Source organism: Copadichromis virginalis, linkage group LG23 (genome assembly GCF_057382275.1).
Source record: "Copadichromis virginalis isolate Kocher_CV1m ecotype Utaka linkage group LG23, C_Virginalis_male_GT1.1, whole genome shotgun sequence".
In the NCBI taxonomy this organism is placed as follows: Eukaryota; Metazoa; Chordata; class Actinopteri; order Cichliformes; family Cichlidae; genus Copadichromis; species Copadichromis virginalis.
Window position 1 is genome coordinate 37,776,794 of NC_140639.1, and position 17,354 is coordinate 37,794,147.

Here is a 17,354-nt window from a genome sequence, read left to right on the forward strand (position 1 = left end):
AGCAGATAAGCGTGGCTGTTTCCATCAAGAGCGACAATGGGGCACCTGTGCTGCTTTCAGAAAAAATATTTGAGGCTAAGATTTCACGATGAGTAACATCAAGAGAAACAACTTGGCAAGCATAAACCAATGTGTTTTGCCTGGACTCCATGTGTAATGAGGATTTAATAATAATTTGAAGTGAGAAAAAGCAGTAGATTATAAAATAAGATATACTTGAGCCAACTGTCGATTAGCATCCTGTTAGAGACATTTATTGTCTTCACCAAACTCTTCCAACAGAGTTAAAGTCTGATTACAACACTGACCTCAGAGAAATGGAACAGTGGTTACCTGAGAGTATTTTGGAGTCCTGTGAGAAACTGGATATTGTGTGGGATAGATAAAGTTGCAATGAAAGAGACTCTGTGTCCCAGTTTTAAAACAGCAACAGATAGGCCATGTGGTTTTTCACAGGGCGGACTGTGGCATTCATTAATAAAACACCACAGACTGTGTTGATGAGACCCAAGACATCTCAGTGACATACCATACTTAATTTTGCTTCAGATCTACTTAGCTTTTATATTGACCTGCCACTGGATGAACATCTTATTTTGAATTCTACCTCCACATGTCTTACATTTTTTAATGCGTTCAAATACTACAAAAGTCTGTGTATTTTCTATTTACATGAATAATCTTTTAATTCTTTACAGAAACATAAAGGAGTAAAAAGTAAAAAGAGGACTACTGAAATCTGTCCAGCACAATGTTAATGAGGTCTCACTCAGAAAGAAGAGCCCTTCCTGGGTTCTCAGCCCTGCTGACACATAGCACTCCAAAACTGAAAGATGTGACTTTCCCACCTCCACTTTCTCAAACCCCACGGGAGTCCATCTTTACTCCCATATCTCTTACTTCACCACCTCCATGGGTAACACAGGCTCTTTCCAATCTGGAGCGAGGAGAACAAGAACTTTTAAATCTCAGGGAGCAACAGCAGGCCGAAGTAGAGGAGGTGAACCGCGAATTGGACAGCGCTGCAATTGAAGCTCAGCGAGAGGAGCGTCGCCTTCTTGAAAAGGTTGAGCAAGATCACAGAGAAGCCCAACGGCACCTCAGTCAAGTGAAGAGGGAAAATGCTGCTGCGGTGAGAGTTGTGCAGTCACTTGTTGATCAGCAACTCAGAAAAATTGGTCAGCTGAGGGAACAGATACAAAGATGGGGGAGTACAGCTGGAGAATCCAATAGAAATCAACTGCAAAGAGGGGTGGCAGAGATCATCCAGCCATGGGAAATCTCTCTAACACTTAAAAGAGTCAGTTTTTTACCAAGTCCTCAGTCCAAATCTTTAATCTTAGGGGAAGTTGATGTTCGTGAGCAAGGTATGACCTACCACATTGGTGTCTGTAGTGCTCAAGGACAAAAGTGTGCCTTGCACTCAGGAGATTTGAAATTTTTGAACCTTTCCCCTCTAGAAATTAGAAAGGAACCTCAACCAAACAGAACTGGCCAAAGGTATAGTCCAGAGGAGAGCATGAAGATAAATAGTGGGAACGTGCGTATTGTCCGGAAACTACGTCTTTCAAGTTCTACAGAGAATGAGGAAGACTTAAAATCACCGAACTCTCCCATATCAAGACGCCGTGGTGTATCCGAGTCTTCCCAAGATGAAATGGAATCCATGTTTTCAGACACACAAGGGCAAGACCTTTTCCTTGCTGTCCAACCTGTCTCCAGTCAAGGAGAATCTGAAGGTGATGACTCTGACAGCAGACCAAAGGGACCAAAGAGACGCAATACAGTGAAAGGTAAAAGAAAGCAAAAGTCTCTTGTCTTGGTGTCATGTAAGGAGCCATCCTGTCCTCCTGAAGAAACTGATACAGCAACATCTCCAAAGACTAGGCACAAATGTTCACTCTCCAGGCACAGTCTTGTAGATGTTTCTACAAGGCATCTTTCTCTTTCCCAACAAAGCCTTTCACAGAAATCTTCATTGGACAATGGAAGCCCACCATCCCCAGCCAACAGTGAGGATTTCTGCTACACCTATACTGTGAATACTCCAGTAAATGGATCGCTTAGGCAAGAGCACTGTCGATCAGTATCCACAGCTGACCTCTATGGTAAACTCCGTCCTTTAATTAGTGATGACAAGACTGAGAGCAGTGGAATCAGAAAGGTCAACAGAATGTGTCTTGTCTCTGAAACCTCAACTTTTGAGCAAGGCCAAGGAAACTCCCCAGAATTTGAAGGGAACACAAGCCGTGATGAACAGCAGTCCACAGCCACGACTCAAGTTACACAGGGTTTGAGTTCAAATCGTGTGAGCAGATCTCTGTCAATGTCAACCATTGAAGGTGACAAATTCCACAGAGCCAGTGAAACACAGCAGGATATGGAAGAGGGAGCTGTGTCTGGTCTGAAGGGGCTGGGGGAAAGAGCTGGTGGTTCAACTGCCCTAGACTCGGCTTATCTAGTCAAACAGTTTGGAAAACAAGGATCAGGCCGTACTGACTTCAACCTGCCAAGTGGTATCCACGCAACTGTCAAAGGGCAGCTATTTGTGGTGGATTGTGGTAATGCCAGAATTCAAGTCACAGATCTCCAGAAGAATGTTGTACAACAGGTGTCTCCTTCAGGACCTGAAAGGTCATCCCGCATCTGCAACTACTTTGATGTGGCTGTGAATTCAAAGGGCCTCATAGCCCTGACTTGTGCTGCTGAACGAGCTGTGCTGGTGTTCAGTCGTCATGGACGGCTGCTGCAAACATTTGGAGGCACTGCAATCGGTTCTACCACTGAAGAGTTAGATGCTCCAAGAGGGGTCACTGTTAACCGTCAAGATGAGTTTTTAGTTGCTGATATCAAGCGCGGCACTTTAACTGGCTTAAAGCTGGATCCCAAAACAGGGGCCAGGTTAGAGCGCACAGTGGTGACAGGGTACCACAGACCCTACTTGGTTGCAGCTTGTCTCACCACTGGGCTCATGGCAATATCAGAAAGAGGCAATGAAACTGGGCGTGTCCCATGCATTCGAGTCCTGGAGCCAGGCTGGAACACTATCCGAATACTGGGAGTGTGTTCTGGCCTGGGGCCAGTCCTGACCTGTCCATGGGGCCTCTGTATCGACAGTGATGGGGATGTATTGGTGACAGATTGGGGTAAACAGCACCACCGTGTTCTTATCTACCCATCCAAGGGAGTTGGCTGGCCTCTGGTGACTGACAACCTAAGTAGCCCAAGAGGTCTAGCCCTTCTCCCTGATGGCCACATGGTAGTGTCAGACAGCATGAATCACTGCATCAAGATCTACCAGTACAAATAAATGCGGTGCATGGTAAAGACTGAGATGCAACAAAATAGAGATACAGTAAGGGTGAAAAGTTTTAGAACACCCCAATTTTTCCAATTTTTTATTGAAAACTATGCAGTTTTATGTCTCATTGCACTCTGAAATGAAAGCATGTATTTTAAACTTCTGACTGATCAATGTAGCCACATTTGGCAGATATAACAGCTGAACACACACCCGTGGCATTCACTCTACAACAGAGATCAAATATTCTTCAGAAAGTTCTTCCCATATCTGTTGCACAAGTTCCCATAAATGTAGCACTTGTAGGTTGCTTTGCTTTCACTCTTCTGTCCGGCTCGATGGGTTTAAGTCTGGAGACTGTGCCAGTCACTCCATGTTTTCAAGCTTACCATCTTGTTCTTTTTTTCCTGAGGTAGTTCTGGCATAGCTCGGACCTGTGTTTTGGGTAATTATCTTGCTGTAGGATAAAACCCTGACCGACTAGGAGGATAACAGAGGGTATTGCATGGCGCTGCAGAATGCTGTGTTAGCTGTTTTGGTTCAGGGTGCCTCTCACTCTGTACAAGTCAAATCAAACTTCAAGTCATCACACTTCCTCCTCCATGTTTGACAGTTGATGCCACACATTGTAGAGCCATCCTTTCACCTACTCGAAGGCATAATACCTTTTTCCAGTCTTCAGTAGTCCAGTGGCGATGTCTCATGGCCCAGGCAAGCCTCTTTGTCTTATTCTGATGTCTTAGCGATGGCTTTCTTCCTGCAGCTTGTCCTGTCAAACCTGCAGCTTGAAGTCTTCTCACAGTTGAAACTGAGACTTGCTTACAACAACCACTATTGAGCTGTGCTTGAAGCTGTTGTCCTGTGAGCCGCCTGTAACACGAACTGTGAAATCTCAGAAACTTGTCCTCTGATTCAGTTGTGGCTTTGGGTCTACCAGACCTTTTCCTGTCAGAGTTTGCCCAAGTTTCATTGCCTTTTGATGGTGAAAGAAACTGTACTCACTGACACCTTAACTTTCTTTGCAATTTCTCTTTAGGAAAGACTTACATTTTTAAGTGTTATGATGGTCTGTCTCTCTTCCATTGTTAATTGCATCTTTCTTTCTTTCTTTCTTTCTTTCTTTCTTTCTTTCTTTCTTTCTTTCTTTCTTTCTTTCTTTCTTTCTTTCTTTCTTTCTTTCATTTTTGTAGCAACAAACTACTTTCTGCCGTGCAATACTGTTCAGCTGATGCTCACGAGGGTATGGTACCACAACGTGTTCCAATACTGCTTTCATGCAGACGTAAGTTGGAACACCTGTAAGAATTAGTCGCACCAGCTTTCAAGGGTTGATCAAGCTCTATTGTTGCAGAACAGTTTTAAATTGTTAACCCGTTTTGTGTTCCCTGAAAAAGGCCTTTTTGAATAGTTCTGAAATGCACATTATTTTTCAGTTTTGGGTAACCTTACCCTTTTTTATCCTCTGGTAGTTCACCACTTACCTTCTCACCATCTCAATCTATTCATTTGACTTGAATTGCATTAAATAACTGGAAAAATTTGGGTGTTCTTAAACTCTTGACCGGTAGTATATACTAACAATAATTGGTCTAATAATTTGAGGTAGGTTAAACTCTTAGAAGAGTTATAATCTGACATTTTTTGAGATTCTTCTAAAATCTTGTACCTCTTACCAGTTATATTTGACATGATCATGCTTGAAGAGGTTTAAAGATTTAGTGTCATAAGTTAGAGTGGTGTAGAAAATTACTACTTTGATAGAATAAATTTTCAATATTTTCCTTTAATTTCCAATTCCAGAAGATGCAAGCAATATGGCATGCTTGGAAAATGTGAGCACAGTGCAACGGGTACATCTGTAACTCTTGATAATTGAGTGTTCCTGCGTGATATTTAGACTTTTTGTGTATATTCCCATATTGGAAAACATTTAGATGATGAATAATAATCATGACAAAATATAATAAACTCATTGTAATCTCTCCTGTATCAAACTCTTTAGTTGGCTTGGGAAGGTCTGAATAACGTTTGTACTGTCAGTTTCTTAGTTAATTTTATTAAACTTTCATTCAAATCTAATTTCCAGCTATTTTGTTGTTTCTGGAGATTTTTTTTAACCCTACACTTTCAAGGGTGGTTCAATAGCTTTTGGGTATTTCTATAACTGAGAAACTGTCCAAAATTGCAGTATTTCCAGAAATCTCTTACAAACACTGTAACACAAATGGAGTCTTTTTTGACCAACGTGCAGTTATCAAATGTAGTTAGAAGTGGTAACCAGACAGATCAATGATTACACTTTAATCTGCTCCATAATGAAAGTAAATCTTCTCCTCCTTTACTCTCATCTCAAGGCAGATATAGAAATATATTTTGGTCTGCACACATTCTCATGCAGAAAGAATAAAAATTAGCAAAGTTGAGTGAAAAGTGATAAATAATTATGTTACAGCCATATTTTGCAACAACAAAACTTCCACCACTCTGGCTATACAAACACACACACAAGAACACAGGATTTCCCAACCTGTCCACCCACACATGCACAGCACAGAATAAAAGTGCAGCTTCAGCTCCTGTGAAGCTACAGCTACAGCACCAGTCCAGAGTGAGACTCCAGATCTGAGGACTTCAGCAAGAGAAACATGGAGCTGATCACCAGAACTCTGCTTCTGGGTCTGGCACTTTCCCTCACTAATGCAGCACCTGCGTGAGTGTTAATGAGCTCCATTTATATTTTGAAGTTTTAGTCAAAATAGACAATTCGTGTTGGCAGGATTTTTCCTACTATCCTGGCTTTAAAGGCAGCATGATGCGCCATGTCTTTTAAAATAATTTGCGAACACTTGCAGTACGAATTCTCTGTGTGTTGATTCTTTGTTGAGGTTAAAAAGGCAAAATGTGAAACAACTCATAAATTCTCTCAACTCTGTAAATTCAGGAATAATGGAACATATTAAAATTGATAACCTTTCTCAAAACATCAGTCTGTAACTATTTAGACATAATAATAGAATAATTTCTGGATTTTTTCTTCTTCTTATCAGTTGGCGATTTAGTGAAAAAGTCAGCTTTATCCATTTGGAACCCTGTTTGTTAGATTACAAAGGTCACCAGATGGATCAATTGAACAAATTTAAGACTGCTTAGTCATCATATTATTGCGTTGTTTTGTAAGTGACTCACTTTTTTTCATCTAGTATAATAACTTTTTGAAATTATCTACAGGCATCAAGACGAGCCAGCACCAGAAGGTAGGATTTTATGTACATAAACTGTACGTTGTTTGTCAGTTACATAACAGCTAGATCTCAATCACAGCAGCATTCTATACCGAGCAATACTCGTATGTGTCTAATGACATGCATTTTGAATATTAAAGTTACATTAACAGTTAAAAGTATGTTACTTTTATCTTGGGAATAAAGATGGAGATGCTGCTCTACCAGACCGGTGTGAAGGAATTGAGTTTGACGCTATCACTCTTGATGAGAGTGGAAAAAACCCCTTCTTCTTCAAAGGTATTGGACATGTTCTTTTTCTTAAAATGTTGGACTAAATCATCCTCTAAAATATTGTGTCTGTGGTGTTTTCTCCTCAGAGGGCCACCTGTGGAATGGTTTCTATGGTCCAGCTAAACCCTCAACGATGTTCTTCAAGGAGCTAGATGAACACCACCACCTCGGCCATGTCGATGCTGCTTTTCGGATGCACAACCCAGCGAAACAAGATGCCCACGATCACATCTTCCTCTTCCTGGTACGATCCTCATATGCTTTCAGCTATCATATGGGTCAAGACATCTTTTACTGATCTCAGATATTGTGTACTACTGTGTACTATTGTGTACTATTTCCAGGATGACCACGTGTTCAGCTATTACAACCACACTCTGGAGACCGGATATCCAAAAACTATCCAGAAGGATTTTCCTGGAGTCCCCACACATCTAGATGCTGCTGTGGAGTGTCCTCAAGGAGAGTGCATTACCGACTCTGTTCTGTTCTTCAAAGGTATGTTGGCATTTACTGCTGCAAAACTATTCAGTAAGTCGAAATGAATTCTTTGACAGCATTTTGTTGAGTACTGTGATATAATGAGGCTACAATAAATAAAAAAGAACATTGTGATGACTTGTGATCTCCTTCTCAAAGTGGTCATTTCCCTCCATAGGGCAAGATGTGTATGTTTATGATATAGTCACAAAGACAGTGAAGACCAAGACATGGCCCCACCTGCCTCTCTGCACCTCTGCTTTCCGCTGGGCAGAACACTACTACTGTTTCCATGGACACAACTTCACCAGGTTCAACCCAGTATCAGGAGAAGTTAGCGGCACGTACCCAAAGGATGCCCGCAATTACTTCATGAAGTGCGAAAACTTTGGTGGGTTCATTAAGAAGAGAATCTTAGAGATTCATTTTGGAGGTTTTTTTGTCAGATACATACAATCTTGTGTGTTTCCCGCAGGTCACGGAGGTGATCACAAGGCTCCTAAATGCAGCGAAGTCAAACTAGATGCCATTACTACAGATGACAGAGGCAGAATTTATTTATTTACAGGTAATGTGACATATGTTTCAAATTCTCAGTCAGCTCTCACTTAGTGTGATCTCCCATAACTGAATAAATAGATTATAATTTAATTATTTCTAGATGGGCTTTTAGCTGAGGGAACTTCGGACAGTCCTTGTATTTTGAGTTAATTTAGGATAAAATTTAAAGCAAAAAAAATGATATTTCAGTTATTTTATTGCCATCAAACATCAAACTGTAAGAGTTTAAATACCAAATAAAATAACATTAACAGTCAACTAAATAATGATGTTACCAAGCTAAACTAAGAAGGTACTTATTAATAACACACTTAAAATAGCATTTAGCTATTTGGCTAAGTAACATATAGCCTTATGTAACTGCTAAAGTAGGATTCTTTTGCAGTTTAGTTGTTGCACAGATCAAACAAACAAATTGTCACTTTTCTTTTTTGTAACTTTACAACTTGCCAGGTGTATTTTTGAACTTTAGTGAGAGTCAGGCTAACCCGGAAAGTTTACAAGGAAACAGCTGAGCTAATAGCATGTTGATCCACACTTTATATGTAGCATACAGATTTAGGAGTGCTTCATCCAAATGTGATCCTGTAAAAAAATGTCTTTAAGTTTTCTGCCATGATAAAGAACAAGTTCAATTTCTCAGGGCTTAACTACATGCGTGTGGACAACAGGCGTAACGGCCTTCACGCCTTTCCAATAACCAGGGGATGGAAAGAAGTGACAAACGGGGTGGATGCCGTTTTCTCCTACACCAACAAAATGTACCTGATTAAGGTAGACACCATATAACCCCCCCCCCCCCCCCCCCACCCACCCACACACACACAATTTCTGTGTTGAAGTTAAAACTAAAATCCACTTATTCTAACAAAACACTTACAGGATGATCAGGTTTACATCTATAAAACTGATGCCCACTACGTCCTGATTGAAGGCTACCCTAAATCCCTCAGGGAGGAATTAGGCATTGAAGGAACCGTGGATGCCGCTTTCCTCTGTCCCAATGAACACACAGTTCATATACTCCAAGGTAAGTTACTGAGTGCTTATGTCTTAGTTTTTGTGGAGAAAATTGGTATTTACATTTGCTTTCTCCAAAAGGACACATGATTCGTGACGTTGACCTCACTGCCACGCCCAGGGTCATCAACCGAGAAATACCTTTGCCCTTGCCTGACATTGATGCTGGTCTCTGTGGTCCAGATGGCATTAAAGTGTTCAAGGGTTCACAGTATTACCTCTATGAAAGTCCCATGATATTGGCTACAAGCAGGATCGCTCCTGTTCCTCGAAACATCACGTCAGGAATGATAGGGTGTGAGGATTAATCAGAAAAAGAAAAATGAGGAAGAAACCTTAATAATAATTTACTGGCAAGTCAGTTTTTGGACGTAAAGACTCCAGCGAAAGCTAAAGTAATAGGGAACAGCTTTATTAGGTGACCAACGCGTTTCGGCTTGTGGCCTTAATCAGGGTCATTCAAGTCAGTTTTTGGAAAAATGATCATGTCTTGCAATGAAGTTTGACTTGCTTGGTGAATAAAGCATTTTTCATGGTGAAATCTTTATTATTAAAGCATCTATATTTTGAATCTGCAAGCTTGGAACTGAAATCAACCAAGTTCAGTTAAAATGAAGTAATGTCAGAGTTTGGCCACAAGAGGACCTGCTGTACAAAGGCATGCATATTCCCATGCATGGCTCTGTCCCAGTGATTTGCTTCTTTAATGAACAAAGTGTGACTTCTTCTTGTTGTTGCACTGATATTACAGGTCCTCTTGCTGACCAAAAGTTTTTTCTTTTCTTATAGCTTTCAGAAATGATACTGGTACTTTAAAACTTATATATATTTCTTTTCTGTCAGCTTTATACAATCAATACGGAGTATTCAGGTATCTGAAAAATCCTTTTCAGGACTATTACTTGACTAAAAGGCATCAGGTCAAACAAACAGCTCATGCAGATTGTTTTCAGTCATTGCTTCTGTGCCCAAATGAGACACATCCTCTGATGTCACATCCAAGGGGGCACTTGAGTGCTCTAAATGCCTCTTTTGTAAGTGCATCTGCCTTCCAAGGGGCTCTTCGGTCGGCCCAGATAACATTTCGGTTAGCTTAAGTGCTCCTTTAGTGTGAAAACTAGGAATTAAAAAATGAACTTTTGGCTTAACCCCTCCCTCTTAAATAGCCTATTGATTGCACAAATACACAAGGGCAGCACAGTAATGCACGTGATGGAGCTTTTATCCATTGTGTTGATTTTAAAATAATTTTCCTCAGACAATCTCTTTTTCACCTTAACTTTTGAATATGTCATATGACAAATAAAACTTTTACTAGATCATACCTTTTATTAGCTTCTTGAACGTGTTGTAGGTTTTACAATTATTTTTGAAATTAAAAAATGAAAACAAAGTTAATTTTTAATATGTCAACATCAAAGTCAGGTATTGCATTTCCATCATCCTTTTATTATCAATATGTATATGTAGATATATATAACAGAGTTATAAATCCAGTTCTCTCTCTTTATTGCAAAATATTTAAATTACTGTCTCTAGCCATACTGGACCATGCAGACACGTACGCACCAGCCTGCAAGAGTCCAGAGGTCGGAATAGCATTAGCAGGCATTCAAGGCCTTTTCTCTCCCCGGAGAGGTTTTTGTTCAGCCAAAATCCCTGGGACTTTCAGCCAGCATAAAAGAAGTGCTGGCCTCAGCACAGTTTAATGGGTGAGGCCACTGGGACACACACACACACACACACACACACACACACACACACACACACACACACACACACACACACACACACACACACACACGAATATGTAAGTGCATATTCGCGCATGCGATCCAGTGTACTTGTTACTGTGATTAAATAATAAACATCTGTTTATGAATTTATTGATTGTCAATGCTTCTGTTAGCTTCTTTTAGACCGGTTTTTGTTCCGCTTTCTAGCACTGCGCATTTAACTGAAGGAGCTTGCTGAGCTGAAGCAGGAGTTTTTGTTTTTCTAATATTTATTTATTCATGGTGTCATGGTGAGTTATGACTTTCAAAAGACAAATGCAAATAAACATATATATTTTCCATTTCCTGTATTTAGAGGGATTGCAGGTCGAGTGAACTATTTTGCCACTTGGCAGAGAGCACAGTTCATACCTGTTACATATTTTTACACTTCAACTGAGTTACTTGATTTGTGATAATAGATGTAATTAAAAGAAAATGACTCAATTCGATTTAGACTAGGAATACACTATCTTGGCTATACTTGTGTCAGTGGGTCTATCCTTTCCATTAAGTTGTATGTTGTTTGTTTCACCACATGTCAGGAGCGATGCCTTGTTTGATAGAGGGAGAGCTAGCATAGCATGGAACGCTAATAACAAAAGCTCAGTACGTTGTAACTATTTGATATCTGCTATATCAACAGCTCTTCTTTGTAGTTTACAGTAGCTTTGACTCCAAATGAAGCTCCTCAGCCTCAGCAATCGATATCATACAATATCATACATATACAAACTAATAGACTGCTTTTTTTCTATCTCACATTTTGCCTACAGGCTGCTAGAACATAATTAGGTTTACACATTTTTGGATAACAACACAACTTTTGTAATTTTGCATCTGTACACCACCACAGTTGATTTTACAGTGATGTGGAAAAGTATTTGCCCCCTTCCTGGTTTCTTAGGATTTTGCATAATTGTCACACTGTCATGTTTTGGGTCATAACATACATTTTATTATTAGTCAAAGAAAACCCGAGTAAATCCAAAATGCAGTTTTTAAATGATGATTTAATTTATTGTAACTGCCCCCATGAATTAACTACATTTTTTTAAAGCTGACTTCAGTTCCACTAGCCACACCCAGGACTCATCACTATTACACCTGTTGAATTAAGAAATCACTTAAATCTGTCAAAGTGAAGGCATCTTCTGTGGCCTGAAATACCACAGAAGTAGGGATGGGAATCGAGAACTGGTTCCCAGTATTCCAATTCTTTAGAATGTTAGTCTACTTGTCTATCAATCCCAATTATTGGCTCTACTTACACGTATGGTTTGATCTATCAAACCAAGTCATCTATCAAACTTGATGGACACCAACACGTTCTCACTCCCAAAGCGTAACATTTTACGCTAGGTGACAAATAATCAACATATTACGCTTCTGGCCACCCAACACGTCCCTACATTACGAAACATGAGAACCGTTTGGAATGAATCTACACATGTACGTTCGTTTCGATTAAATCGCTTTGGAAAACACTATCTAACGTCATTAGAGTGCTGGTTAAGGTTAGAGATGAGGTTATGGTTAGGTATAAGGTTAGGGTTAGAGCTGGAATACATGGCTGGAACGTGTATTTCATCCATAACCCGGCTTGTAGCATAGGAACGCGGACGGTCACCTTTCGCGTTCCTCAGGAACGCGAGACTTGACAAATCGTCATTATATTACTCTTCGGGAGTGAGAACAGGCTGTGGAGGCAGTGTTATAGTTATGTTATAGCATGGACATCACTAGTACTTTTGATGATGTATTCTAAAGCTTACATGGCACACTGTCTGTTCAGATTCAAACAAAGTCTGCAAAACTGATGGGAAGGAAAAGTGCAAATATGAAGAGCATGTTTTTCAGTTAAAAAAGACCCAGCTGGATGCAAAAAAAGGCTCACAAACAGTGATGGCAGATGCAGTAAAAGGTCTGAAAGAGCATCTCAAGGTATCAAGCACGACATACGGTGATCAGTCCAAAGGTTCCAGAGAATCATTGACTGCACAAGATTTTAATTTAAAAAAAAGTAAAAAAAACAAAACAAAATACTCCTTGCACTTAAAATGATCGTTGTTTGTCCAATTGAAAATGGGGGACTATGTAGAATCACTGAGGGTTAGATTCAATGTATCACCAAAAATTTAATTAAAGAATCTTTAAGTGTTCCCTTGGAGCTTGGAAATAACTAGAAGTGGCTGTGCATAGTGTACATCTGCACAAGTAAAGAAGAAACTGATAAAAACCCCACATTGGCTGAGAGGCAGAATAAAAGACTGATGCAACAAAACCATGAATATGCTAATTAGCACTCTCAGTTCAATTCAATTTTATTCATATAGCACCAATTCACAGCAGTCACCTCACGGCTTTGTAAAGTAAAGACCCTAAAATATTAGAAAAAAATCCCAACAATCATACAACCCCAATGACCAAGCAATTTTTACCAGGAAGAAACCTCTAGCAGAACCAGGTTAGGCTAAGTTTTAACTACTTTCCATTGAAATCAATTGGCAACATTGCTCCGGACCCCAAAATATTCCAAAACAAGCAACAAATATAGGTATGGTACAAAATATTTATTGAGTAACAGTTCTGTAAACATCTGAGGTAAATCAACATTTACATCAACATGTTCTTCAACAAAAGGTTCAGACAAAAGGCCCTTCTCTTCAAAGACAATCATTTTACAGTGGGAGTAGTCGCAGGGGTTATTCTGTGTGTGCTCCTGCTTGTGTAGATGATAAGTCCATCATATAATCTTCATCATTTCCCATCAGAAAGTCTTTGATTCAAGGTACATCCACTGGTAAAAGCTAGAGCCAACATCTCTTCAACCATTTTCAGGACAGAAAAATATCACTTTAGTTTCATTTCTCGTCCATTCCAAGTCTAATTGTGTTTGTTATTTCCACAAATAAACTAAATATGTTAATATATCCCTCTTTATACGAAACCCTTCTGATTTTTGCTTCTCTCTAAATATTTCAATGTCTTCATAACTGTCTAACTGTGCAAAACTTTACCTACATGTCAAAGATACTAAGAACAACTTGGTACAATAAAGTTAAAAAAAAAACATTTAAGCAATAAAAAAAGATAATACCTTATTTCAAAAAGTCATCTTTTTAAAAGAAACTCTAACATAATGTATTTTCTGTATTATCTCTTTGGTGGATATTTCTTTGGTTTGGTTAAATCAACACATCACAACCTGCAACTTCCTCTCTAAGAATAGATTAAGTGGTTCAGCATCTACAGTGTGCTGAATTTATTGTCACCCAAACTTGATCAGAGACATAAACTCTATCCACAAACAGCATTTATGGGGGGGCTTATTTTATGCATTACAAAATGATTTGTTCTTAACTACAAAGTATGTAGAACAAGTTCCTTTCACCGTATATTGATTCTAATTTATCACCTTGTTTCTTATGTTCATTTATGCGCTTTAGGAGTTGAACTCATGACAAGATGGAAAACTTTAACTCCGAACTTTGAAAAGTTCCAAACATGAACCTCAGATTGACCCCATCAATGGTATGCCATCTAGTTTTACAGAAAATACATTCTTAATCACAAACTTAATGACTGCAATAACATCATAATCAAATAAAACAGAGGTAACACTCTACGAACAGATTCAATGTCACTTGAGGCATGTCCCATCTCCAGCGAATAGCAAATATTTGGCAAGTACTGTGGCATTCTCCTTCACTGTTTTGATATTGATATTGGTATTAGGCCATTAAAAAATACCTTAGGATGTCAACACTTTTACAGATTGATGAAACCTGAAATGTGACATAGTTAATGTAATGGCCTGTAAATGGCCTGTATTTATATAGCGCTTTTCTAGTCCCTAAGGACCCCAAAGAGCTTTACATATCCAGTCATCCACCCATTCACACACTGGTGATGGTAAGCTACATTGTAGCCACCCTGGGGCGCACTGACAGAGGCGAGGCTGCCGGACACTGGCGCCACCGGGCCCTCTGACCACCACCAGTAGGCAACGGGTGAAGTGTCTTGCCCAAGGACACAACGACCGAGACTGTCCAAGCCGGGGCTCGAACCGGCAACCTTCCGATTACAAGGCGAACGCCCAACTCTTGAGCCACGATCGCCCCTTATGTCTGAAAAGGGCTCTGGTTTATACCATGAACGTGGTAGATGCTTGCAAGGGATATTGTATTTTGGGGAAACAACCACATTTGCTATGTTGTTTAAAATTTATACTAGACAAATGATCCAGCAGATCCAATTGAAGCACTATTTATCTGTGAATCTGTAAATCCAAAAGATAGGTGGTTGTGCTAATCAATATGCCTGGGAGCAAGGGTAGCTATATATAATATATAAGCTAGCAGTCTAGTCTAGTAGCGGCATTAGCATCGTTGGAACAATAGGTCAGACCCTATTGTTCCAAATTCCTGAGGCAAAGCCCCTAAGGCTCTCTGAGCAACGGAAAAGGGAAGGGGAGCATTAGTGAGTGTCAAATCCACAGTCCAGGATGAAACATAGAGCATCCACGAATACATCGGGAGGATGGACCCCAGAAATAAGCAGCTGCAAGAATGCCTCTGGCAGCTGAAGACAGAGGGCGATGGACGACCAAGCATAGGATGTACCATCGACAGATAGAGGAACTAGATGGCATCAAGATTTCCTACTAGTGGCTAGAAAAGGCCGGCCTAAGGGACAGCACAGAGGCACTGATCATGGCAACACAAGAACAGGCCCTAAGCACCAGATCCAGAGAGGAAGGAGCCTACCACCGCCAACAGGTCCCAAGTTGCAGCTTGTTCAAAGGTGCCCAGGAGACTATCCACCACATATTAGCAGGATGTAAGATGCAAGCTGGGGCCATTTACACTGAGAGGCACAACCAAGTTGCTTGGATGGCATCCAGGAGCATCTGTGCTGCATATGGACTAGAAGTCCCCAAGTCCTGATGGGAGAACAGCGCCAAAGGTGACTGAGAAAAACAGGTCGAAGGTCATGTGGGACTTTGAGTTCCAGGCAAGCAGATGTTGGCCAACCAACCAGGCATAGCGGTGGTTGAAAAGGAGCAGAAGACTGCAATCGTGATAAATATGGCAATTCCAGCAGATAGAAACATCAGGAAGAAAGCGCTTATGAAAACAGAGAAGTACTGAAGGAACAACTGCAATAGGAAGGGAATGGAAGGAGCTCTAACCCTAAAACTGGAAGAGTGGCTCCAGCAGATTCCAGGCACAACATCAGCAACATTCAGTTTATTCTGGAAATTTAGAACTTAGCTTTATTAAGAATATTAAGTTGACTTTATCCACTACACCATGTCTACGCCATCCAAAAAGTGTAAAATATGAACCTTTTCAAATTGAAATGAATGCACATTATCGAACAATCACTAGATCTATGTTTATGCATTTGGTTTCAGTATATGAGCATTACTTAAAGCACTTTGATATTTGACAGCTGAGCTGTGAAGTATGTGAGGAAAAAAGTGTTTAAATTCAAATGTTAATCACTGACTGTTCTTTGGTAGGTTGCATTTTTTTTTCAAGCGTGTCATTTATAAGCAACTCAAATCTGTTCATAGAGGAACACAAAGTTGCAAAAATACAAAACACAGTTTGCTCCAAACCACTCTCTCTTGCTGTCCTGATGCAAGGCTGACTTTTTTCCCCCCAATGGATAAAATTGGGTAAATTAAAGCTTTAGGGAAGTTACTAATAAGCAACATAACAACCTAGAATGCATAAACCATTATCCATGTGTTTTCTTGTGTTTTTAATCTGGCAGGAATTAATAGAAAAACAGGACATAAATGAACATTCCTATGTGGGATGTGTTAATTACTAACAGCAAAGTAAAAATGAACACTTCTTAGATCATATTGCTTTCTTTTCTCTCAAAAAAATCTAAGAGCTACAGCATAATCTACAGCTCATCTAGAAAATTAACTTAAGAGTCCTCCTAAACAAAACAGCTCCAGGGAACTCAACACTTCCGTGCCACACTGCAAACACAACCAGCAGAAAGAAGGCAGTTTTTATACTCAGTTCAAGCTGCAAAACTTAAACCTGTTCAGTAAGGAACTTTGAAATACTGTCTTATTAGTCGACTCAACTCTTATGCTAAGGGGTTTTGCATAGTGACAAACTTTGGCTCAAAGTCAGTAAAATGTTAAAGCATTTATGGTTTTTGGTTTCTTATGTAAAACTGCAGTTTGATCAGAGACAAACTTTTTAAAAACATAGGTAGTTCTGTATAAAGTCTTGTCGTGCATATCAATGCTGTTAATTATTATGTATTTACATATTTATATATAGTTTACCCTGATGTAACCGCAGAGATATTATTTTGTAAACACGAAACATTATAAATATACCTAAATGCAGACACACACACAGCCTGTAAAGCCTTAGAACTACATCTCTGGGTGGGCCTGCTTTATGGTCACCTGCTATTTTCTAATGCTGGTGAATCCCTCTATTTATTAAAACTACAGGCTGTGTAGAGAGCGTACACAGAGATGGACGAGTTCTACACACTTACGACACTTCAGCTCCACCATCACATCACAAGAAAAATTAAAGCTCAAGAAACAAAAGTGCAAACCTTTCCTCTGATGTCTCACAGGAAAGAAATAAAAGAAAGATGAAAATTAAAAAAAACTGCACAAAAACTTATTAGTAGGTCCAGTCATCATCATCATCA

At 39.7% G+C, this 17,354-nt stretch overlaps 2 protein-coding genes across 2 annotated transcripts; both read left to right on the forward strand.

Annotated features, from left to right (window-relative positions):
- The first annotated feature begins 751 nt into the window (after nucleotides 1–751).
- LOC146681554 (uncharacterized) lies at nucleotides 752–3,310 on the forward strand. Its single transcript, XM_085447515.1, has one exon. The coding sequence runs from the start codon at nucleotides 752–754 to the stop codon at nucleotides 3,308–3,310; it is 2,559 nt and encodes an 852-aa protein (XP_085303641.1).
- A 2,544-nt stretch (nucleotides 3,311–5,854) lies between these two features.
- hpxb (hemopexin b) lies at nucleotides 5,855–9,418 on the forward strand. The gene is made up of 10 exons (XM_085448078.1): nucleotides 5,855–6,011; nucleotides 6,530–6,555; nucleotides 6,730–6,822; nucleotides 6,903–7,060; nucleotides 7,161–7,314; nucleotides 7,475–7,687; nucleotides 7,772–7,864; nucleotides 8,501–8,631; nucleotides 8,740–8,887; nucleotides 8,959–9,418. The coding sequence occupies exons 1-10, from the start codon at nucleotides 5,947–5,949 to the stop codon at nucleotides 9,183–9,185; spliced, it is 1,308 nt and encodes a 435-aa protein (XP_085304204.1). The 5' UTR covers nucleotides 5,855–5,946; the 3' UTR covers nucleotides 9,186–9,418.
- Nucleotides 9,419–17,354: the final 7,936 nt, after the last annotated feature.